General features: G+C 40.6%; 1 protein-coding gene across 2 annotated transcripts; it reads left to right on the forward strand.

Moving 5' to 3' along the window:
- The first annotated feature begins 913 nt into the window (after positions 1-913).
- On the forward strand, positions 914-25302 carry cers2a (ceramide synthase 2a). Of its 2 annotated transcripts, none has more exons than XM_017715346.2 (11): positions 914-1440; positions 10077-10253; positions 10595-10712; positions 12322-12440; positions 14401-14458; positions 14556-14606; positions 15326-15418; positions 18269-18397; positions 19597-19703; positions 19890-20043; positions 21079-25302. In XM_017715346.2, the coding sequence occupies exons 2-11, from the start codon at positions 10081-10083 to the stop codon at positions 21235-21237; spliced, it is 1161 nt and encodes a 386-aa protein (XP_017570835.1). In that variant the 5' UTR covers positions 914-1440; positions 10077-10080; the 3' UTR covers positions 21238-25302. The 2 variants fall into 2 exon arrangements, with proteins under 2 accessions (XP_017570835.1, XP_017570836.1); XM_017715347.2 differs by having other exon boundaries at positions 10080-10253.
- Positions 25303-25681: the final 379 nt, after the last annotated feature.

The following is a 25681-nucleotide window of genomic DNA, read 5'->3' on the forward strand; positions in this document are numbered from 1 at the left end:
CCCGCCTTAGTTTTGTGTAACTTAGTGACATCACATTGATGCGCAGTAGTTTTAGCTCACACGTAGTAATATTAGTATTTCAACTCTTTAATGACCTCATAATTCGGAGGATCCAGTGGTATTTGAGGGTAGAATGTTCACAGGACAAAACGTATCGGGTTTATTTAACACAGGGGGTGATAGAGGCGTTTTTTTGAAAACCTTATTCGTTCTGGCCATAGAGAAACAGAGCTTAGACCCGGAGTTCCTAATAAGGGCATAAGGAGGACCACAGAGTGCCGCACATCTACAGAGGTTAACGATACCCTTGGCCTGTGTGCCACTTCATGGGTGCGTGATGTCATCCAACATTCATAAAACTGTATTTCTGGTTCGATCCCCAGAGCCGACAGCACATGACTGAAGTGTCCTTGAGCAAGACACCTAACCCCCAACTGCTCCCCGGGCGCTGCGGATTGGGCTGCTCACCGCTCCAGGCAAGTGTGCTCACTGCCCCCTAGTGTGTGTGTGCTCACTAGTGTGTATGTGGTGTTTCACTTCATGGATGGGTTAAATGTGGAGGTGAAATTTCCGCGTTTGTGGGACTAATAAGGGTCAGTTAATCTTAAACTATGCCTACTACACCTAAATACTGCTCTAAATAGGTGGTAGGGAGCCATTTGAGCTTGAAGCCTGTATCACAGACTCGCCCGGGCTGTGTCCGAATACCCGATCTGGTAATCATGGCCTGGTCCACTAGTCAAAGGCCATAAGCTACAGATCAGGCGAGCTCAGCGAAGGCGGGTAGGAAAGCACGTTGCACTGAAGCTCTACCTGCTTCCTCTCGCGTGCCGTAAAACGTAATCTGTTATTCGCTTGACCCCGCCCCTAGCGCCGAGGCCCCGCCCCGTCGTGCGCAGCCCCTCCCCCTCCTCTCTTTCATCTGCTGCTGGGCTTCCTGGCTGCTCTGACGAACATCTGCCCGTTGGCAGGTTGCGCTGGTAAATGCGCGTAAACACCAGAAGCAGAAGAACTCCCAGCACTGCGGACGCTTCAGAGTCACGGCGGGCGGTCAGACATGTGACTTGCGTTTGGGGTAGAAGGCCAGAGACATGCGAACAGGACGCGGCTGAATGAGAGCGAAGCAACACGGGGAAGACGTGGAGGAGGTGCAGCTCCAGCTCCAGCGGCCAACATCCTTCTCTCCTTTAGCTTTGACTTTGAGGGAAATGCGGACGTGGTGGGCCCGTGAAGTTGTCCGAGTCGACTCCAGCAGCGCCTAACTTCCCTCTGGCGTCTCTGACGGCGGTCTGAGAGCAGTAGCAGTGTGGTCGTGTTGAGCGGCAGCGCCTCTGCTCGGGTGTGATATCCTCCTCCTCCTCCTCCCTCCTCCTCCCTCGCGGAATCACGAGTTCGCCCTCCGCTTCTTCTTCTTCTGTCTGCGGAAACGTTTGGACGGAAGTGAGTACCGTTACATGAAGCCCGAACACGAGCCGCCGCCTCCGCTCCCGTGGTGTTTTTGTAGCTCTAACGAGGACGTTTTTGTCCTAAAACGAGCCGGTTTCCTCCGCGTTAACCGCTTTAGCATGTCGGCCGGTGCGGGCGGTCGGTCAGGCCGGCCGGCCGGTCGGTCGGGGGGGGAGGCCGCTGGAGCGCAGAGCTCAGGCCTGGTTAAAGGGCTACAGACGGATCACCTGCTTGGTGTTTAGGTTGTTGAGTTCATCCAGAAAACATGTGGGCTAAAAACACAAGACTTTACCGTTACCTGCTTTACCGTCATATTAAAGACTGAAAGTATGTGTTAAAGGGCAATTTCACCGACTTGCCAGAATTTCAGCCCAGTTTAGGCACTGAGCTGTAAATACAGTAATACACTTAACGTGCTTATCACATTACATAGTGGTGACAGAAACCAGGGGCCACACTTAAAGATGGTTCTTCAGGGCTTCTTGAGTGAAGGTAATGGTTCTTTTTAGAGCCATGAGTTCTGTGTAGAACCCTTTCCCACTTAAAGGAAAGGTTCTGTGCATGGTGAAGTGGTTCCTCAGGTTGATGATGAGACATGTGTTGTTCTGTTGTTGTGATGTCAGGCTTGTGACAAGAGAAGAACCCTTTTTGGTGCTACGTAAGACCATTTTCTATATAGAAGTGTGTACAGCGTGTTCTCCGTTAGCCTGAAGAAGCATTTCGCCATGCAGAGAACCACTTGAGCATGAACTGGTTCTATACAGAGCTTATTTTGGGTTCCTTGGCTCTAAAATAATGATCAGGCCTGAAAATAAGAAGCAAGGTAGTCCAAGTGCTAAACCTCAGGTTTTGTGTAGATGACTTTCCTCAAGCACACACTCAGATGTTTATTCTTCTAAATGAGTAATTTGAAAAGAATCAGAAAATGTGTCAAACTTTGTTCAGATATGTAACTAAGTGCGGATAAGCCTGTTGTGAAGTCATGTGCGGAGGTGGCAGTTCCATGGGAAACAAGCTTTGGTCACAAAATAGAGTATAAAAAAATATACATGTAGATTTTCAGTGATTTTAAATTTTTTTTTCCTACAAAGAATGATTCAATTTTTGAACAGCACGATTCATAGACACTGTGTGCCATTCTGCTCGTGTGAGCTGTCAGATCATGTTGATTTGATAGACAAATATATCTCTGGCATTCATTGTAGCTTTTACAGCCATGTGGTGCCAGTACATCCATTTGTTCTTGTCTTTTGTTAATGATTAAATATTTAGAAATGATTGATTTTGCACACCTGACTGTGTGTAAGCCTGGGTTGGTCTACTAAATCCGTGGGCTGTGTCAAACTGTGGGGGTTAGAAAGGCAAGTAGCATTTCTTATGTGGCTTTCTGTAGTCTGGCTGTGGTTTTTGAAGGCTGTTATGGCAGATATATGTCAGAAAAGTCCGTTTGATCTGAAAAGTTGACCTTGTTGAGGGCCGGAATAAAGCTATTGCAGTTTGGTCACAACACTTGGCTGAAGAAATAAAGGCCTAACAAATAACTTGCTCTATTCAAAGCTGACAAATAACAATATTCGGTCACATTTGGAGCATACCTGTTAGTTAGAATCTGTCTGGTATGTCGAGTGTATCTAGGATTAGGCAAAGCCTGTGTGGAAATGATTATGGAGGACCTGGAGAGGGAGATGATCAAGAAGTTGGATGATCTGTTGTTTCCTGTGGTAAAGCGCTGAGATGATTAGCCCCTGATGATTAGAGAAGCTCTGACTAGTGCTGGGTGATGTGGCCAAAGGTCATTTTATTGATACTTATCGGTGTTTATAATTATTACATGTACATCGTGAAGCTCAGTGATGACCCATTTAGTCTAACAAAAGCTGCCAAAGTGCAGATCCATTTGTCTCTATTGTAGGAATAGTCACGCAGGTAAGAATACAAATGTGTGACATGGTTTTATAGATTAAAAAAAAAAAGTTATCCCTGTTTGAATGGGTCACTGTTGGTGTTTAAATGACTATGAAATCACAGAGAAAATCTGGACGTTGCCACTTTGTGTACATAGTATAGGCCTAATAATTTGACCAAAAACGCCTCTAAAAACAAAAATTAGAATGGAAACATGTCCTCATCTTTAGGCTTGCTTTAACTCATCACCTGTACCACTCACCAACCACATGGTTGTTTGCTCTGTGTTTCCTCCGAGTGGGTGTGCATTTTGGTGATGTGCAGGCAGATTGTTGCACGGGCCTGATGGTAATCTTGCATGCTGTGTCAAAGGCTGCATACATTGCCTGTTTTAGTGTGAAGATTCAAGATAGTTTAATTGCCCAGCACTTGTAGTTTCCTGTTCAAAGGGGTGGCAGAACTGTCCGCATGATGACCTTGAAAACGTGGCCAGTTACAGAGAAGTCCTGGCAAAAAGGCTATTCTTCAGTACATGGTTGAATGATGGAGCATTGCAAGGTGAACATGTGATGATGTGTGTGGTGATAGTGATGTTCTATTCTAGATTAGTTGGCCTGTAACTCTGTTCTGCTCTCCGTGTTGTGCCATTGATGGTGGGGCCAGCACTGACTGACTGCAGAAAGGTATGCAGGGTAATGTGTACGTGCTCCATTTTCAGAAGGTTCTCTTGCTGGAAGCAGCTGAAGTGGACCCAGGTTGCATCACATTATTGACCATCACTGTTCATTGTAGGCCTTTTGTTCTTTAGGACAGGAGCAGTTGTTTAGGCAGGACACAGCAGGATGCTTTCGCTTCATCCGGCCCACTCCTTTCGATGCTAAGGGCTTGCGGAGACTTGTATGTAATTCCCCATTTCCATAATCGGCTGTTTAGAACTGATCTGGGAAGTGTAAGCTTCACATGTGAATGTGTGCAAGAGGACAAGAAACAGACCCTGCAGTATCAGTTCAGCCTACTGATGTAGGTCCAGGTAACAATCTTGATAGTGTGCTGTCAGTCATTTTAGGTCAAAGTGATCGTTTGGAGGAAAAGAAAAAACTAATTGACACATTCCCACCTCACCCCAAATGTCGTCAATGCTATGCTTGGTGTCCAAAGTGTGCTTCTTTGTACTGGAGCTAGAAAGGTGATGTAGCTAATAAGTAATGGAAGCTTGTACCTTGGCATCGTGCAGACTGTGCGCTTGAGCCATCTCACACTTTCCTCAAGACACTTAAAATTAATTGTTTATGTAGTAATAACTTTAAACATACTAAAACATGTTACCTAGTATTTAGTAATGAACTTGAAAGTCTGCACTTTTGTCAGAATGTGTGTGTATATATATATGTGTGTGTGTGTGTGTGTGTGTGTGTATGTATGTATGTATGTATATATATATATATATACACACACACACACAGAGATTTAATATAATATGGCTTTTTAGCTATGTTAGCATTATAGCTACAGTGCTAAACTAGCAAAAAGTAATTATTTTTGGGGAAAGGAGGAAAACTTAGACTTTTTAGCAAAGCTGTCGCTTATTTTTGTGGAAGTTGTGCCATAAAACATTAATAAACTAAACACTGTAGAAAAACCGCCATAACAGAGTGTGGAAAGAAGCTCTTGCCTGGTTCTCTAGATCTCTGCGGTTCACAGTGAGCACAGGCCTACGCAAGGTTGCTTTCTGTTTTTCTTTTTTTTTTGTTTTGTGATGTTTCAGAGGATGAGTGGGTGACTTTCGTGGCTCCTAAATTTAGACTATACAAAAACAACATGGATCTGCCTGCTTCTATTTCAGTGATTCTAGCCAGAGAAGCGTAAAAACCTCGGAGTGGGTTGATTAGATCAGCATTAAGTCGTGGAGGTGTTCTGTGTCAGGCCTTATGAGTATCAAAGTAAGTATGTTTCGGAATGCGTAGGAGAATAATAGACATGGCACCACTGGGTGTCTGTATCATCAGGAAATGCTGCATCAGGTATGGCATTGAAAAAAAAGAATGAATCTGATCCTGTTGTTACAAATCTGTCCTGAAATACCACGTCATCACATGCTCTATGTGATGTGATGCTAGCTGTGTGTCTCTTCCTGTGGGTTAGTGTTTGAGTAGTTTGAGCGTGATGGCCTACTTTTAGGGGCCCCTTATCCTACACTTTTCTTCCCCTGTGGTCCACTTATATCATTTCTGTGGTTTTTTTTTTTTTATGGTCATAGTTTTTGTTACCTGCCTTTAGTACTGATATATGTAAATGAGCTCTGTTCTGGTTGGCTGCCCTGTTTTGTGCCTCATTCAGTTGAAACACTCCTTATAACTTTGGTGTAAGTAGGTGTTGGGGGGTGTATATTTGTAAATTAGTGGGCTCTTGTGAATCAGTAAATGCACTGTGGGGTGAGTGGTACATTTGGAAACTTTCACATTGTTTACATTATAACTCAGCTGTGATTTAAAAAAAAAAAAAAAAAAAAAAGGCAAAGGATTTCGGTTTTCCATGATATAGGCCTCTTAAAGATTAGCAAGAAAATTCAGCTTTAAAGCAAAAACATAGAGATCAGTATGAGCTGAAACTCGGTTTCAATGTCAGTACCAGAAAAGAAAAAGTGCTGTTGTGCCATCTCTGCTCCTTAGCTGTTAAACTATAGGCCAACTTGATACAGCCCTTTGTGCCATGTGACAAAGGGTCAGGAGATCAAAATGGACGAGTTCGGTATCATGTGCTCCTGATGTTTTAAGCCGAGCTAGTGTGACTTTTATCTTTCCTCGAGACAAAGGAAACGCCTGCTTCGTTTAACAGTGAATGGAGACGTGGAATGACCTGTAAACATGATCTCATTTGCCTAATGCTTAGAGTCATCTCTTAAATTTACCACCGTTTCACCTTTACTCCGCTGGTGAGTAAACGATTTGATATGGAGGTTGTTTGTTTAGACAGTAGCTGGACAGATAAGGATATGACATCATTTATCAGTTTTTAGTTTGAGACACTGTAGTGTTCCCAGACATGGCTGCATCATTGGCTCATGGACAGCGTAAGGACGAAAACAGGTCCTAGATGAACTTTGGCTTTTGTTAGCTAAATCCTCTGCAGGCTGTGCAGTGTTTGCACAAACAAGAGCAGACATCGCCAGCAAGACCTCCGTTAGAGCGGTCAAAGTCCGCTTCCCTGCTCGCAAAATGTAGCTGCTGACCATGCCAGGTAGCCAGTGAGGGGAAAGTTCGTCTCAGGCCTGAAACTGCAGCCGCCAGTTACTTTGCTTTAGAGAAAAATGACTTCATCTGGAATGTGTGGTTATTTTGTTTAATCAGTAGAGAAAGTGAAGGAAAAAGCATATTTTGTGAAAAAAGAAAAAGCTTTGAGTGCTTGTTGCGTGAGCTTATGGCTTTTTTTTAATCAGCTATTTTTAGGAAAGTGATTAAGCTTAGATTAAGCTCCGAGTGAGAATTTGTTCGACGCACAAATGCAAACGTTTGATCAGAAATGGTTCTTCTTGAGTGCATCAGACTCCTGTGTGTTGATGAACAGAAAAGCTCAGAGCTGAACCATTTCAGCATGTTGCCTTTTAGTGGAGCTGGCTTGTACTGGTTGTCTTGAACAGGCTAATTTGGGCTGAAGTATTTGGGGGAAATATCTAATGCGAATTTTCTGACCAGTGATGCGACTGTGATTCAAAATAAATTGCGATTCATTTATAAATGATAAACTGAGGTCCGGACCGGTTATTTTAGCCAGTGAGATCCACGTTTTCTGGCTTGAACGCTGGGTGCAGTTTGCTGCCAGTTAGTTTTGTGTTGTCTTGAGCACAAATGAATGTTTGGTTTCTTCAGATTGGACAAATTCGTCTACAGGAAGTCCACTGGCTTAGTGTTGGGTTACATTTCACTGTAGTAAAAGTTCCAGCTCTTGCGAATTGAAAGTTGCACTCCAAGCTGTGAAAAGGGCTAATGTTTCAGCTCTGCCTCCACTTGAGATTTGTAGTGGGTGAGATTAGTAGTATGTTCATCCAGTATACCAACTGAAATTCTTGAGTTTTGTAATAATAGATGTGCCACAAATAAACACAGTGTGACACACATACCGTGCAAACTGTACTATAGCCAGTCACCTTTCAAATGAAAGTAAACCCAGCACACCTTTGGTCACCACCTGCTGTATAGACTGTTGCCTCTGAGGTAGTCCACTTTTTTCAGGAATTGGGCATAAAAGAATGGCTGTGCAGGTGCCAGAATGTGATTACTGCCCTAATTAAGATGGAATGGAAAATGCGAACCAAAAGCTGGTTGAAGAAATATGAAGATATGAAGTGTTAAAATGCAGTATATACACTGGTTTATCTAGACGTATAAAAATTGTTTCATATTCAGTTTGATTTTTAAAAACGGTTTATTATTAAGTGAGCAGACATCCCAGAATAAGCCGTAGTTAAATTACAAAAATAGCTTTATTTGAAAATATTTGTAGCTTATATGAATATACTTAAACAGGATGCATCTCAACTTTCAGAAATTTTAATTATACTGAAATTATACTGTAATTCTTTTCTAAAATCCTTTGATGTCTTCCATTGTGTGTCTGCATTGGCCACTGAAGGACAATAGGGCTCGCTGGCTCTCTCGCTCTCTTGCTCTCGGCTGGCTCCAGGCAGTGCTAATGACTACAGGTGACAGTACTGGCATTCAGGAGCTGCCAGCCAATGACTGGGGCCATGATGTCATGCTGTGTTCTCAGAATGGCTCCATTGATGGACCCGGCCTTTAGTGGAGCTGGTGGCCCATTGGCTCAATATGTCCCGCTCACAGTGCGAGGATAGGAGAAATTCATCTAATGGCCTTCTGCTGCATCCTGTTTCACAGGGGTGAAACTTTAGCTCATCTGTGCTTGTGAGCTGTTGTAAGACATTACAAAGGAATCTACAGCTAGGCGTCTCTCTTTACTTCCTTTTTTGTGCCTGCCTTTAAGGAAGTGTTCTGGCATTATGGTCACAGATCATGGCTGCGAGCAGGCATGTACTCGCTCTGCTTAGACCTGAAAGAGCGCTGCTGTACCTAGCGAAAGCTAAAGTTCGTTCGTTCTTTCGTTCGTTCTTTCGTTCGCTCTTTCTGGATTTCGTTCTTTCTGGATTTCGTTCTTTCTGGATTTCGTTCTTTCTGGATTTCGTTCTTTCTGGATTTCGTTCTTTCTGGATTTCGTTCTTTCTTTCTGGATTTCTTGCTTTCTTGCTTTCTTTCTGGCTTTCTTTCTGGCTTTCTTTCTTTCTGCTCAGCTGTTACAGATCTGATATTACTCAAACCTCAGTGTCTTTTTATAGTAACCTGTTGGTTAACGTTTAGGGTTACTGATAGCGTTAGAGAGTAAATCGGGACGAGTCAGATTCGGAAGAACAAACGGTGTTAAACAGAGCTCAAAGCTCAGGCCCTCTTTTTAAAGAATAATTTGAGTGGTTGACCAATCAGACATCAACCCACACAGAATAATTCAGCAGTAGTCTAAAATCGTCAGCTGCTTCACACGATGTCAACATCCAGTGTTACGTCTGTGTGAACAGTGGGACTCCCAGTCAGGAGTGTCCTTATTTGAATATGTTCCAGGGACTCATGGGAAGCAGGGGACTGTCTACCACTGGACAGTAGGTTTGAATGTGAGGTTAGAAGCCTACTCCATTTAGCTACTGCATCTAGGCATTTTTGCAACCATACAGTGAGCTGTCATACTCATCCTTTTGGTAATAGCCATGCTGCTGTGGGGGTGGTAGGATGTGGGGAATACACAGGTCAGGTTCTTACTGCTGCAGCTCTACATATTGTTAACCTTTTATGTAGATAGGCATTTAAGTTCTTCTCACAGAACTATGGTATTGATGTTGTAGAACCCCAGGCTGGGTTGTGTCCAATTGAGTCTGGCTCGAAAAGTGTGATATTTGAAAAGAAGCTCTCAACTCTCAAAACTCTCAAAGTGGCTTTAGTATAAAAGCAGGTCTGTGAGGCCCACCAGGCCATAGTACATTATACTATGGAATATTTCACCCCCAAAAAAGTTAGTTAGACCCTTATTAGATGATTTGCACATCATTGCATTCTGTTTTTATTTATACTTTGCACATTAGTGGCATTTGGCCTTTTTCAAGGCTGATGTCACAGGTGTGAGGCACTGCATTTATGTAACATCATAATCTAAATGCAGGTTCCATGAGGTGCTTTAGTCCAAAAAAAAAAGTCAGGATTTCCTGAACAGTGATATTATGATGATACAGGTTTGTTGTCACAGTCATGGCTGCTTCATACATTTTGCCATACATAAAATGCACATTTTACACACAACACTGTGATTGAAAATAGTTGTCATATTTTAAACAATTTTTACAGTTTAGTAGTTCAAAATGGTAGTTTTTGAACTGTGCTTTGTATTTTGTAATTTGGTGTTTTAGCCAAATGGTTAAGTTACTTGCTCTCCATCTGGCTCAGGCTGCCTGGTCTTGTTTGAGTTCTCCTTACCCCGAGACCATGTAAAAATGATGTCAAGATTCACAGAATATAACAACACTAGTTGCTAGTAGTAATTGAAAGCTAGAAGTTCTTCTGTAAATTATTTGCTAAATATTTCTGTAAATTAATTTATTGCTGTCTGATTTTTGTTTGGTTTTATTTGTTTTTAAATGCTAATCAGTCCTCCTCTTCTCTTCTCCTCAGCAGTATGTTGTCCAGACTGAGTGAGTGGTTCTGGAATGAGAGACTATGGTTTCCCGAGGGTTTGGGCTGGGCCGACCTTCAGGATCGGGACGGTCACACGTACGCCAAAGGATCTGACCTGTGGGCCTCCCTGCCCATTGCGCTCATATTCCTCATCGTACGGCAAATCTTCGAAAGGTCTGTGGAGACCAGTTCATATTTGAGTACATTGTTTTACACTGAAAACTTCAGACTTAAGATATTGAACCGCTCTTAACTTTTCTAAAAAAATGGAACGAGTACAGGCTTATACCCCTTGTGTTTGCACAAGAATATAAATGCAGCTGATCAATTATTTTTTGCGTTATCTTGGCATTATGTTTATCTTCAGTGAATCCTGGCCTCTAATCACCTAATCACTTCATGAGAAATGTCAAAGAATTTGAAAGAATTGCGAATCTGTTCAGAACGATTGAAAAAGACAGTTGATCAAATGATTTTAAGACTTTTTACTGATGGTGGTGAATTGACATTTCTAGGACAGTGGCTGTTCGGCTGGCCTCAGTGATGGGCGTGAAAGAGAAAGTGCGAGTGCGGGCTGCACCTAACCCAACCCTGGAGGCTTTCTTCTGCACCACAAGCAAACATCCTGCACAGGTACAGCACTTATACTTTACTCTGTCTCTAAGCCACACATTTCTGTTACATTTGCCTTATCATATGGTAGGCGAAAGATGCGGCAAGGCATTTTAGGTTTGGGGTGCTGAAGCAGCATATGTAGTTATGCAAAGTTTGGGGGCCCATGTCAAAAAGTGAACATAAGACAACACTTCCTCTACAGAGAGCAAACATTTTAGTGGAGAATTATGTTTATTCATGTATTTGTTTGTTAAATTTAACATATTAAAGAAAGAAACATGTGAAAAGAAAACATGGCCTGTGCAAACATTAGTGATCAAATAAGCAAATAGAAATGGTGTACTAAACTTTGCAGTAAAATGGCATATTTAATTTTGTTCAACACATATCGTATGGGATAACACGCCCTTGTGTACACATTGACTCATGGTGACGATGGCAGATAGGCCCACCCTTCAACAGTGCCTCCCCTCAGTTCTTATTCTCTTCACCTCTCTATAATCCTTTCTTTGGTTAGTCCAGTCTTTTTTTTTTTTTTTTTAAGGAAAAAAACCCTGTTCACTGTTTCTGTAGGCAAGAACAGTGACATTTACTTGTTGCTATGTCTTGTGCCCACAGAGCACTATTTGAAGGATTTTGCAGCTTCTTTCTAGGTCTCTAAAATCTGCTTTGTAAAGTATGTATGAACCCTGTAATGGCTACCTGCAAAAGAAACTTCTTGGCCTGTAAAGAAAACCAACCGTCCTTGTCTCTGAGAGTTTGGCTTTCCTTTTCACAAGAAGGACCATCAGGATGCATGACCAGTCTGCTTGGGAATCGTCCATGCTAAGGAGGCCTTTAGCACATCCTGATGCTTGTGTGTCTTGTTGCCAGCTCAAGCGATTGAGCCTCCAACATGTGATTCATCAAGAAAATTGAGGTGTCCCACTTGGATATTGAAGAATCTGAATCTGAACTGGGCTGAGCTCATGGAGAGCTTGTAAGAAATATGCAAATTGGAAACACCATCGTCAGCTCTCTTAAGTAATTTGCATGTCTCTGAGCCTGCAGCTGACAGGTTTTCAAGGCCTGGAAAAAGGCCTGGAAAAATAATGCAGACAAAAAAAAAGTAATTTCCTAGACTCTCTGCTGCCCCCTGGCCCCTCATGCTATGTGTGGAGTAGCTTTCCTAATGTTTACAAACATGAACAGAACAGCTGTCTGTGTTAAATTAGTGCTGGGAGGTACTAATAAAATTCAAGATCATGATATTTTCACATGCATCACAATATTTTGTTATCAGATCATTTTAAAGTTTCAATTTTTATGGATTTTAAGCTCATAACTTGTCAATGAATGCAGTATCATGGTATGTTGGTATCACAGTACTTTTTTTTCATAGCATGAACATTTTCTCATGGAAAGATCAAGAAATTCCACTGTTTAGAGTGTGTGAACCCTCTTTAAAGCATTTAGCAAATTGCATGCATTTTTCTTGTTTATCAGTATGCATAAAAATAAGTCTGTTGTTTTGTGACACCAGATCCATTATGCTGGTATATTTTACCCAGCATTATAAAGGCCCACACTGGATTTCATGTTTAGAGATACTCATACACGGTCTTCTCTCTTTTTGTCTTTTTTACAGAGTGTGGTGGAGAGTTTAAGTAAACAAACAGGCTATTCAGAGCAGCAGGTCCAGAGATGGTTCCGGAGACGGCGGAACCAGGAGCGACCCAACCAGCTCAAGAAGTTCAGAGAGGCCAGGTACACACACACACACACACACACACACACACACACACACACACACACACACACACACACACACACACACACACACAAAACTAGATGATGCCCAGGCATGAGACTGACTCATGTTCTGAATTATACACATTCCTCTCTTAGCTCTGTTTCCAAGTGCATGTTGCACCCTAGCCTAGTGAGTCATTAGGTTACTAATAATGTGCACTGAAAACACCCTGTACATTTAGGCAAACTCAACTCAGACTTACAGTATTTGTAAAGCTGCCCTAAATATAACTTTTACATTTTTGTTCCCTGTATACAAGTATGATTGCACTGCTGGCATTATGTAGCTTTTCTATCTTGTTTGTACAAATTCATGTGAGAATGAATGAATGAGCATTTGAATGTACTGCCTCCTATTGCTTGAGTATATTGTACGGTTAAATGCACTCTTTTACGCAACTGGGTGAAAATAATACGTCCTCTATAGGGAACAAAAAATATGGAATTTTAATTTTAATTTAGTGCATACTTTTAGTTTATTTGCCAAATTTGACCAAATTTATAAAATGTTTAATTTATAAATTTATTTACATTTTTTTTTAACCACTATATGGTACATTCAGTAAATAAAAGTAATAGTGCATTGAAATGTGCCCCATTCCAACCCACAAGAAACTTAACAGAAACTGATCATGCTTGCGCTATAGGACACATGAAAACTGGGCAGCATCATACATATGAAGACTTCTAGGTGAGGCTAATGATGGTTTCAGAGGATGTCCAATAAGGTGTGGAGCCAGTTATCTAGGCACAGATCATGAGGGGGTTCGACGATGACTTTTGTTTTGCAGTTAAGCCAGCAAGTCGCATTTTCCATGATGGAGACACTTTCTGTGATGGAGAATCTTGAGTCATCATTAAACGAATGGAGAATCTTGAGTCATCGTGAAGCAAATGATGTTCTGGGTCCATGGAAAGGTGCATCTTAGTGGAAGAAGAGATTGAACTACCTCCTCCCAAAAAACATACACTTGGGCAGTTGTAGGCAGTCCTACATAATATGTATAAAAGTCCCCAGAGTGCCATATAGACAATAAGTGTAGAAGAGGTGAGCACTTAAACCCATAAAATGTCTTACCCTGGGTGTCACATAAGCTTTGTGGCAGATTTTTCTCATTCAAATGGATGAATTGATGATCAAGGTTTCATGATGCCCCCAAAAGATCAGCCCATGCCGTTTCACAGTTTACCTGCCGTCCCCATCACATTCCTTTTGCCCAGTGATATTTACCAATACATGTGACATAAAAATGGTGTGGATAAAAGAAGATTTGGGAGCCTTTGTGATTCAGCTAATTATTTGGTGGTCTTTTAGATCTGAAGCCAATGTAACATTGTGTGATTTCAGTGCAGACTCTAAAATGAAAGAATAAAGAATGCTTGGGTGTCCCATAATGTGCAACCAGTTCCTTAACAGTTCTCAAAAATTGCTGCCATTAATATCTGATGTCTTTCACAAGCTTCAGATGTCTGTGGTTTATTTAGAATTGCCAAAAAATGTTAATGTAAATTGAAGTTACTAACATACTATTAGAATGCCTTAGGAATAGTAGCAGAAATTAGTGTTATTGTAGAATGAGTTTTGACAGTTATGGCCCAAACTGAAAGCTTAACTTTAATAGTCACCGTTTTGTTTTTGTCTTAATATGGTCACTGCATGATTGAGAGGGGAGATTCACAGTCTGTTATCTTTACTTCTGTCCTAAAATGAGTAAAAGAATTGGCTGAAAATAAAGAAAATCTTTCTGTTAGTGGGCGTGTTGGAAGTTTGGAAGTGTATAAGTGAATATGAGAAAATCTAGAAGTGTCCTGTATATAAGTGACATTAAGAGAATCCTTGCAGGCTGTTTTTGATCTGCTACGTTGTGACTGTAGAGCAGAATTTGCTGAGGTGACTGACTGCGTTCTCTTACAGTTGGAGATTTACGTTTTACCTTCTTGCTTTCCTTGCTGGCCTGGGCGCCCTCATTGACGTGAGTACTCTCAGCTGAGGTGTAGCGAGAAATGTTGAGCTATATGTATGTTTGGATATGAAGCCGTCAGTGTAATTGTGTGTGTCTGTTTGTACAGAAACCCTGGCTCTACAAAATGGAGGAGATGTGGAATGGCTTCCCAGCGCTGGTACGTTTACATCAATGCATTCCGGTCTTAATTTTGCATTCCAACAGAGACCCCTACTTTTTCAGTCTGATCTAGATTTGTGTCTCTAGTATGTGCAGGTTAGTGATGGCTGTAGAGAAAGCTAACAAAAAAGTTCATGTAAGACACGGTCCTCTTTTGTGAAGTGGATGTAATGGCAGAGGGGACGAGGAAGTACTAACATTTCTCATTAGAAGAAAACAGGAAAAAAAAATACGAGACGTACTGCAGATGGCTTGTTTTTTGGACATGTAAAATGATGGATGAAACTCCTATCAGTTGGCTAAAGTCCAAGCACTGAGGACCAGTTTAAAACCTACTAGTTTAGAGGGCTGATTTATTTGACCTTAGCACTCAGGGGGGAATAATCCATTTTTCCAGCTCATTGGCTAGACATGTGTCTAGAGCTGTTTCCTAATCCCAGTACTAGATCAGCCCAGCTCTACAGTGTAGGTGTTTTGTCTGCTCAAACACCCATTTATTACTTTTATTCTGCTCCTGGGGGTGGTGATAATTAGCTGAGTGTCTTGGATCAGGCGGGACTCTGAGCAGCGTCGCTCAGGGAATTAAAGGGGAAAGCGGTGTCCTCCAGTTTGACTGACTTGATAGGAACTTGATAGGATTTTAGCACCTAATTTGATGAGATCAGTATCTGATTCTATCTCTCTCTCTATCTCTCTCTCTCTTTCTCTTTCTTTCAGACTCTGCTGCCCTCTCAGTACTGGTACTATATGATTGAACTGGGTTTCTACATTTCACTTCTTTTTAGCGTGGCATCTGACGTGAAGCGAAAAGTAAGTGGCTCCAACAACTTTTCCCTTTGAATTCATTTTCAATTCCTGTTTTTTTCCCCAGCATCATTTGGGGAGTACAGATGTTTAAGTATTGTATTACAGGTGAAATGCCCTCTGTTGTTCTGCGGCGCTGAGAAGTCTGATATACACAAAAGGCAAATCACAAATCTGTGTCACGTATGAAGAATAAAGTTTGGATTTGGGCACTGTTACCTGCAGTGTAAATGTAGCCCCACTGACTCTGATTTCTTCATAGTGGTAGTGACAGGAACCAGGAGACACAGTGTCAACAACACAAATATATATCCCTTTTATTTATTATCCAAATCCAGCAGAGCACCTACACGTTTTCTGTGTTTTCTATGTGATGTTGACGATGCTAAAATAGTAGTGTAAAAGTTTTCTTTTGGTACTATTTGCCCTGCAGGTACATCTCCACCATGAATGTGTTTTAAAAATATCATTTAGGCCAAAATCTTCTTAAAACTGTTATGAAATAACGTTTCAGATGTCAGGCCATACCCTTTCCATGTAATAACCATTTCTGAAAGAGCTTTTAGAAGATTTAAATACTTCATATGTCTAGTTCCTCTTATCACAGCTATGAACAATTCTGATTTAGTAAGTTTTTCTAGAATGATCAAACCACTCTGAATGACGTAATAATTATCTTAATAACTAAATTGTGCAGAAATTTGGAGAAGTCAGTGGAAATCTGCCTTAAGACATGGGTCAGAGTGGATCACCTTGTGACTATTCCATTCATCCTGTGATTTTTGTCAGTCAGTAGGTTAAACTCTCTCCACTATTAAGTGGAGTGGATGGCTCTTCAGATGCATCTTGTTCTCTGGGCCATTTTTTTTATTTCGCTTTAAGCTTTTTTTTAAGCTGCCAAGGGGCCTCCATGACCATGCTGTATTTAGTTCTCTCTTTTTATTTCCATACGTAGTTTAATATATTGTACTTATCCTGTCTAAGATTATTTATTGTTTTGTTATTTTATCTTAGCATTCACTAATCTTTTAACATGTTACAAACCTGTGTTTTTTTTTGTTTTGGTTTTTTTGTTTTTTTTGCAAACAATATACAAATAAGTTGATTAGGGTGATAGGAGCCTCCAAGTAACATGTTGCTTAGGGCTTCTGAATGTTGAGAAACAGCCCTGCTTATCCCATTGCATTTTAGTGTTTTGAATCAAAATGTGGGCACTATTAAGAATGAGCTGTTCTCAGTTAGTTAGATTCTGTCACATACCACCCAGGGGCATTACTAGAAACACTACAGTATTTGGTCATGAGCTCAGATTGACTCTGGTGGTAAACAGATCATCAACAACTTAAATAAACTGTGTTTCCTGTTATTGATGTGATTTGCAACTATTAAATTAATCTTGATTTTATTACTCATTGTATCTTATGTCTGTTGTGATTGTGGAATTGCAGGTGTAACAAAAAAACAGTATTAAGGGAGCCACTGGATTTGTATTGTACTCACTCTAGAGATCTCAATGCTGGGGGTCTTTATAGTCCTCTAGCTGAGACTGGGTGACTCGTGTGCAGCTGCTCCAGAGCATTAAATTTTGTTAGCAGTGCTTTTCTTTGCTATCAAACAACTGTGTCCTCCTCTGAATCTCTGGAGTTTCAAAACTTTCCTCCCAGTGTTCTGACTGTTTAACAAAAGTATGAATGAGTCTTGAGGCCTAGAGCAGATAAAGGTCCACATTTTGAGTGGTTAATGTTTGATTTCTCCAAACCACGGTGACGTTCCCCCCACCACATTTTCCAGTCACACCAGGACAGGGATGAAGATTTTACAAAGAAGCAGCACTAGTTGTATTAGTTGCTGTTATCATTCATTTATTTATTTTTTTTATTTTAACCTTTGCCTGGGCTGTTAAACTACTCAACGGTTTTCATGGAGGGTTTTTAAATCGGAAAATTACCTTTAGCAGCATGAATGATAGGGCCTGGGCTGTCTGCAAAATGGCTCGTTAGTGTTATGTAATATTATTTTACCAAAAAATGGAAAACTGTAATCCGAAGTGCAGAAACAGCTGCAGGATTTTCATTCAGTGGTGAATCCTTTTCACCTGACTGGTTCTGGTTGCTTTGCTGTTGAACTAAAATGTGCTTCTTCTGTTTTCTGCAGAATAGGATGGCAGAAAGCACATTCTTTTCACTGTATCGCTAATCGGACTGTTCTGTTTCTAGCAGATACAGTAGTTTGTGTTTAGAGGAAAAGGCCGTAATCTTCCTCTAAACTTCCTCTAGCCTATCCTTTAAAAGTGTGTGTGTGTGTGTGTGTGTGTGTGTGTGTGTGTGTGTGTGTGTGTGTGTGTGTGTGTGTGTGTGTGTGTGTGTGTGTGTGATTCCTCTGACAGCAAAACCCTGACTTAATATGTTCAAATGAGTACTTATTAAGTAAAATTTTGAGAAAATATGTTAAAATCATTACATCTTTTTAAAAATATGGACTTGCTCGGTTTAAATAGTGACATTTTTCTTGAATTTTAGACTTACCATGTCAAAATAATGACTTTGTATCTCAAAATGGTGACATTTTGTCAAATTAATGACTTACTGTACCAAAATAATTACCTACTATGTTGAAATGTTTAACATGGTTAACTTAAAATATCAAGAAAGTAAGTCAATATTTCAAGGTACTAAAAGCGTTCATAGCATATTATTAAACAAATTCTCTCTCTCTCTCTCTCTCTCTCTCTCTCTCTCTCTCTCTCTCTCTCTCTCTCTCTCTCTCTCTCTCTCTCTCTCTCTCTCTCTCTCTCTCTCTCTCTCTCTCTCTCTCTCTCTCTCTCTCTCTCTCTCTCTCTCTCTCTCTCTCTCTCAGGACTTTAAGGAGCAGATTATTCACCATGTGGCCACTATACTCTTGATCAGTTTCTCCTGGTTTGTGAACTACCTTCGAGCTGGAACTCTAATCATGCTGGTGCACGACACCTCAGACTCTCTGCTAGAGGTTCGCAAACAAAACATTCCCATGTTAACGAAGACACAATATTTACACACTGTCTTATTATCATCTCACATTTTCTCTGACATTCTGGCTCCAGTCACATCCCACAACAATGTTAGTCTTCATATCTACACTTAACAGAAAGTCTTAATGTGACTGGTTTGGTGTACATACTATGTTATAATGAATTTACCCCCCCCCCCCCCCCAAATTATTGTTAAGAGCATATTGTCGCTGTCGGAACAAACCCCTTATTCTCCAGAACGTTAACTTTACAGAAGAAGGAAAAAATGTTCGAAACGTCTAATTAAAGGTAATGGAGAAATGTAATTTTGGACCAATTCTGTTGGTCCTTTCATCATGAAATTTTGGCACAATGTAAAGCGCAACTTATGTTGCAAAATAAATAACAATTAACATGCAGAGATTTGACAGCGATGATATACTGAACATCTTTTGCTCCAAATGTGGATTAACTGCTTAGAGGGCAGGACCCAGTGGCAGATCCGTACACACTTCTATAACCAATGAATAACTGCCTGTTTGCATTATAGTCTGTGTAGTTACTTAATAATAAGATTTAGTGTGTAAAAAGCCTGGGAATTTAAGGTGTTAAACAACCGAAAGGTTTGATTGTTGGTGAGTGCTGATATGAAAGTGGATAAAATGTGTAGGGTTTTATGGTATTCCCAAGTTAGTGTTGTATCCTCATCATGAACTGTCTGGGAGCTTTTTTTGCCAGGAAATGAACTTTATTTCATTAACTGCTTTGTCATAATGAGTTAAAACCAACAAAGAAAATGTGCTTATTTGTATTAAAACACGTTGAAAGCTGGATGTCCTCAAACCGCTGACAGGCAGTGTATGTGCTGTAATGAGAATACTCGGTCTGTACACACAGACGTCAGTAAAGAACGAAGGGCATATTTCTTTTAGTTCAGTGCAGTTTACAGTGTTACATCCCTCAGGATTCCTGTATGCTTCCTTTTCTGTTTTCACAAAATAAGGTAAGGTGTTCACAGACACTGTCTAATGCTGACACCTGGTGGAGCCTCAGAGCAGGAGCGCTATAAACCTTTTACTCCTCTTTTTTCTCTCTTTCTCTCAATAATTCTGCCTCTCTTCCTCTTTTTTCATTCTTTCTCTCTTTTCTTTTTCTTTTTCACCTTCTCAATCTCTCTATCTCTCCATCTCTCTTACAGTCAGCAAAAATGTTTAACTACGCCGGCTGGAGAAAGACATGTAACTACATCTTCATCGTTTTTGCTGCTGTCTTCTTCATCACGAGACTTGTGATCTTGCCATTCTGGTGAGCAGTCCAGTTCAGCTGAACTTCAGCTTATTAACAGAGAACTTGCTTTTTTTTCCCCACAGATTTTATTGAAAATTGAAAAAAACTGAATTAATGGGACCAATTTATAATTAATTTGACTGCAGTTTTAATTAATTTTAAATCTAATCTCTGCTTTGTTCTCTCTTTCTCTCGCTCTTTTAGGATCATGCATTGTACGTGGGTGTATCCAGTGACCATCTATCCACCATTCTTTGGTTATTATTTTTTTAATGGGCTTATGCTGGTGCTCCAGTGTCTGCACATCTTCTGGTTCGTGCTCATTCTGCGCATGGCCATCAAGTTCCTTCCTGGCAATGTAAGACAGCCTCTCTCTCTCTCTGATGATCTGAAATGCAGCTCATGTTCAGGTTTGCTGTATAAGTTGGGAACTCTCGTATCTGTGCACATTGCTAATCTGGAGCAGAGGCACAGAAGCACAGAACACATTAGCTATGTAGTCATTTCTTATCGTAAACATAGCAATTGTATTTATTTCCTCAATTGCAATGTCGTCACTGGGATAAGAAATCTTTAAGTGCTCAACCTCAAGGTGTATTTCTCACTAACACAACACCATCATTCAGTGAAATAACTCCGAGCATTCTGTAAAGGGGTCATGGGTGTAGCTGAGGAGGCCACCCTTAAAGCCATGTAGGATTTTGCAAGGTCTCATGAATTTAAATGAGGTTTTCACATGATTTTTTTTTTTTCAAGAAAATGTATGAGATAACGTGGGGAAGCTAGGTGAGTTGGTCTGGAATGACTAAAGTAGGTTTCATAGTTTTGATCATGTTTCTCATCTGTCTCCTTAAACAACCGTCTTTGTAGCACAGTGACAGCTTGAATCGCTACCGAGGCTAAAGCAAGCGGGGAACTGGCTTTTGAAGTCTTATGTCTTGTTGGAGTTGCGCTGTGAAGTTTGTTGTGCAGACTAGAGAAGTGCTTTTCAGTCAGATTGCATGATGCTCCATAAATGACAACGAAAAAGAGCGTGCTTGAGAGGGTTTAAACATATGTCATCAGAAAATCCTGGTAGCCAGCACTAATTCAGCTAAGACAACCTCAGTCAGATATTACTGGCTTCTCTTGACAAACCCTTCATATTAAGTGTTATTTGTACCAGTTGAGCAAAGATTTGACATTTTATGGCTAATTTCTCATCTCATTTTTCTTCTGAGCAGGTTTAAGTGCACCATTTAGTTGCATTCTCCACCAATAATGATGTCAAAAAGAATTTGTGCGTGTGTGTGTGTGTGTGTGCGTTAAAATGAGTTTATTAGTGAAAACTAGCATACCGGATGCATCCTCTGCCATTTAAAATGGCACTAACTGCCTTTCTTTTGTCATTCAGCATATTGTGGAGGACGAGAGGAGCGACCGAGAAGAGACCGACGATTCGGAGGATGAGGACGAGGCCATGCAGGAGAAGGAGAGAAGGGTCAAAACAAAAAATGGACCACTGCAGAATGGCCACTCTCCGTCCAACAACAACCACCGCAAGACGGAGTAATGGAGCAGAGAGCAGGAGGAGAGAGGGTGAAGAGGAGGAAACGTGGTGACGTCCTCCCTGGCTGCATGTAGCGCACCCTCATACCACCTGGGCGAGAGCAGTAGACTGAGGCAGGGTGGGGGGGACACTCAAGTTAAAGAACTGGCCTATAAACGCACACACGCACACACATGCACACATTTTACCAAGTGTTAAAGCTGATTTATCTTACACTCAAACACTAATCCTAATAGTCCCAGCAAACAAACTTGAATAACCATAAATCCGTAAGTCTTTTTGGTCTATGCACTAAAATGCACTAAATTCTAAAGAACAAACAAGGGGATCTTGAAGCAGTGAATAAAACCTGGACTTGTTCTTGTTGGAACTTCTCCACTGTCCAGTGTATGACCTGCTTAGTGCCTTGTTAAAGGGGAATTCTGACTTTTTTTTTATTATTATTATTATTATTACAACAGAATTCAGTGGTTGAGATGTAAAGTCATTCAGAGTGGTTTGATGTGAAACAGTTCAATGTATTGTAACATTGTAACTTGCTAACTCCGAGTGGTGCTGATAAGAACCAGGGGTCATGATATGGTCAAATAATCAATCCAGAGTGAACAGTGAGGCTTCTGAGTTTTGATGGGTAATATTGAAGTGTGATATGTAATATTGAATATAGTTGTAAATCTTCTTTGTTCTAAAACTTCTTGGGGCTTTTACTTAGAATACCATGCATGAACCTCTGGATTTAAATAAAAATATATATTTTAGGCCGAACTCTTATTGCAGAAGTATCAAAAAACAAAAAAAAAAAAAACAGTTATGGCTTGGAATCTTTCTTTAGAACAGCGAATCTCACATAAAACCACTCAATGACTTTGGTTACATTCGCACCAATTTAGTTGAGCAAAATTTTAGAGAAATTGGTGGAATTCCACTTTAAAAGAATACTTCAGTGTTTTTTAGCAGGATCTCCATCTACCATGTCTGCAGCATATGCTTTATTCCCACAGGCAATAATTTACTATCCCTGTATTTAGTAAAAGGAAGGCACTTAAAGCAGCTGCCCATTGGCTTCTGTTATAACTTTGCTTTTATTTTCTGTGGTTGAACATTACAGACGCAGCAGATAAATATTAGCTTATTAAATGCTGAAGTATTTGTTCGATGTTGAACCCTCCCTCACCACCCACCTTTTAAGTTCTAGCCTGATTCCCCTTCCTTCTCATCACATCAGAACTGAAGAGTTGCAAGTGTAGCGCCTTCAAACTATTGGCTAAATTTCCACTTCATTCTGCGTGCAGCATCCCCTTTTCACCAAGTGGCCTTTAGCTGAGTCTCCCTATATATTCCTAGTGTACGTATGTATGCATGCACACTCACACTGCCGAGAGCCCTCCTCACTCAACTGTCCTTATTTCACTTGCACTATTATATGTACTATATTGTCTGATCTTGCTATACACTACCGCTGCCCTAAAGATTATCTTGTAGAAGCTGGTTCTCGAGGACCACAGCAATGCACAGTTGAGAGTTTTCCCAGTTAGAACACATCTGACTCCTCTTAGTCAGTGATCTCTTTATGCTCTGCTTGCAAATACAGCCCTTTGTAGTAGCTCTTGCTAGGTTTGGACAAGTTTGTGTCAAAATATGTTATTCAGTGTTTGTTTAGTGTCTACATCATATTGAGGTTCTGGGTTTGAGCTGGACTTTGCTGTTATAGCTAATAGGCAGATTGGAAATGAATATGAATTTGCTGCAAATCTGCTTGTTTGCGTCAAAGAAAAACCTGTGTTTGATCTTTTCTTGGTATTTGACCTGTTTGCTGCTTGTCATTAGGCTAAATGAGATTTTTACCAAAATGCTGTAAAACTTGTTCAACATTGTAACAGTAGCTGCAAATGAATTTGTGGGCAGAGCATCAACCACATGATGACTTGAGTGTGGTAAATCAGGGAAAACACTGACTTGTGCATGACTAGGACCATCCAGGACTGCTGGGTTTGGCTGAGCTCAACCTTTTGTGCTGCCATGACGTCCAACTGTGGGAACGACCAGAAGCTAAATCACCAAATGTTTAAACGTCCTGCCTTCTGTGTGTCAACTGTCTTCTTTTTTTTTTCTCTTGCATTATAATGGGAGCTAAAATATGTAATCAGCTGTAGATGGTGTTCTTGCTTAAATCAGCACATCGGAGTCATACGACTCGTCAAGATTTGCTCTGAAAAAAAACAAAACAACTGCTACGTATCGAAGGAGAGAAATCGTTTTAAAAATAAGCAGTTATGCCAGTTTCAGTAGTGCTTATTTCATTTGATCAATTTGCCTTGCGTCTCTAAAACAAAGGAAAACATTGAGATTCTCTTTAATTTTTTTATTGTATTTTTGTTTTATCTTTGGTTTTTTTTATTGGCTTTCGTTTAATTTTTTAGGCCTATTCAGTTGACTTATGCCATAAGCCAATAATACAGCAAATTTTTCAGTTGGAATTGCTTGTATACATTTCTTGTGGACTGATATTACCCATTCTACACTTCAGCAACATTGGCCTGCTGGAAAGAGAGATAAAAATCACCACCAGGTGGAGGTAGGCCTGTTCTAAAGTCATGTCTATAATAAGCTGAACAGAAGTTCTCCTCACTACACCTTTTCAGCAGAGTCTGTTCTACTGATGCTTTTGCATCAAAGTAACAGCCAAACCAGCGTGTTATCTTCCATATATTAAGAGTATGTCAGTATTTGTTGAACTATTTGCCGTCAGACGTACTTTATAAAACAATGCTAAGACAGACAGCTCATCACATAACTCATCTGTAAGACAGCAGTGCTCCAACATGACTCAAATAGAGGCTTGTGCTTTATAGGTTTTACGGGTAATAACATCCATGTAGTAACAGGCCATATTCTTAAATGTTTCCTGTTCATTGTTCAAACTCAGTCAACGTTTATACTGCATCACGACCCGAATGCTTCATTATGTCCAAAGTGTTAGAATTGAAGAAGAGAACACTACCTGAGACAGACCAGGAATATGGTTGTTGAGGTCGTACGGTTTACATGTTCAGGTCCTTGTTGTTTATTTTGTTTGTATTGGAGCAAATGAAAGATCCAGTCATCATGTTTATCTATGGTGTCCACTCAGTTTCTTGTTTTGTTGTGTTCTATGCAAGTCGCCCATGTAAGCGCCTTACTTGTTCTATGTTTGTGCTCTCTTCTTATCTGCTTATTCACATTCTTCTCTTGCTCTACAAGCACTGCTCCTCAACCCTGATGCAAGCTAGAGGTGGGTAATATGGTGAAAATCTAAAATCGTGGTATTTTAAGGCAGTTACAAGTAAATGTGCTCTTACAAAGGTTTACTGTGCTCCAGTAATGCAACGTTTTAAAAAGCAATCAAAGACTGTTAGTTTATGGTAGTATGAGTTATGCTTTTTAGGACTCGCAGTATCACCAGGAACTCTCAATCTTCCACAAACAGGCCTAGGAGCTTCCAGTTGATCAGTATAGAGGAACTCATGTTGCTCACTATATGGTCAGAAAAACTTATAATGTCATTTGTCCTAATAGTGTTATTATACTGCCTTGCCGCCATCATTACTTTGGACCATCCTGAATCTTGCAACCCTTTCCACTCTACAGAGCCAGTCTGCTTTCCCTCCAATGGAAAACCATTACTGCGAATGGGCTTAGCATCAATGTCTTTGTACAAGAGCTTCAGTTGCCGTGTAGCTCATAAACACACACTGATTGCTCTGGTTTTGCTGGGCTGAATCCAGGAAGCGAAAGCTAGCAACTTTCGGGGTGGTTTTTACATCAGCTATCACAAGCCTCGCCATAAGGACCACTTCATTTTTTCCCCCCAACCTTTTTCTGTTTCTGTCTCCTCTTTATCTTAGAACCATCACTCTTTCCAGGCTAGTGGCCAAGACCAATTCAGCCAAACAGCTCTCACCATGTATTGCCTTCAGTCGTCTCAAACACACACACAGAAACATGAGTGTCTCAACTGCCAGTGTTTTTATGTTGTATTTTGTATTGCCTTTATGCAATGTAAGATAAAAGACTCTTGTGGATAACCAAGTTATGGCCTTGTTTTATTATTGCTTTTCTTTTCTTGTCGGAAAAGAGTGAAATTCCATGCAGCAATTAAACCTGTACTGTCTCCTTGTCTCCCATTATCAGCTTCATAATGCATTCAGTGGTTTCTCAGATGTTCAGAGGTTTCTCTGTTGTTTAGAACATTCTAGGACTCTAAATGCTTGGACTCTTGAAGGAAGAATGGTCATTTAGATCTGCAGACCAATACAGGGATCCTAGAAATCGAATCTAATGGATCTAATCTAACAGACCTTTAATAGATTGTGGTGGTGCCTTATGAACAGCTTAAGGACTCTAAAAACAGACTCACATAATGTTACACAATGCCCACATATGCGATGCCTGAGACATTGTTTTACGA

This window comes from Pygocentrus nattereri, chromosome 1, assembly GCF_015220715.1.
Source record: "Pygocentrus nattereri isolate fPygNat1 chromosome 1, fPygNat1.pri, whole genome shotgun sequence".
Taxonomy (NCBI): domain Eukaryota; kingdom Metazoa; phylum Chordata; class Actinopteri; order Characiformes; family Serrasalmidae; genus Pygocentrus; species Pygocentrus nattereri.

Coding starts and splice junctions, on each gene's coding strand:
- cers2a (XM_017715346.2), top strand. CDS start 10,081: ATGTTGTCCAGACTGAGTGAGTGGTTCTGGAATGAGAGACTATGGTTT. Junction 12,441..14,400: donor AAGAAGTTCAGAGAGGCCAG/GTACACACACAC, acceptor GTTCTCTTACAG/TTGGAGATTTACGTTTTACC. Junction 15,419..18,268: donor CATCTGACGTGAAGCGAAAA/GTAAGTGGCTCC, acceptor TCTCTCTCTCAG/GACTTTAAGGAGCAGATTAT.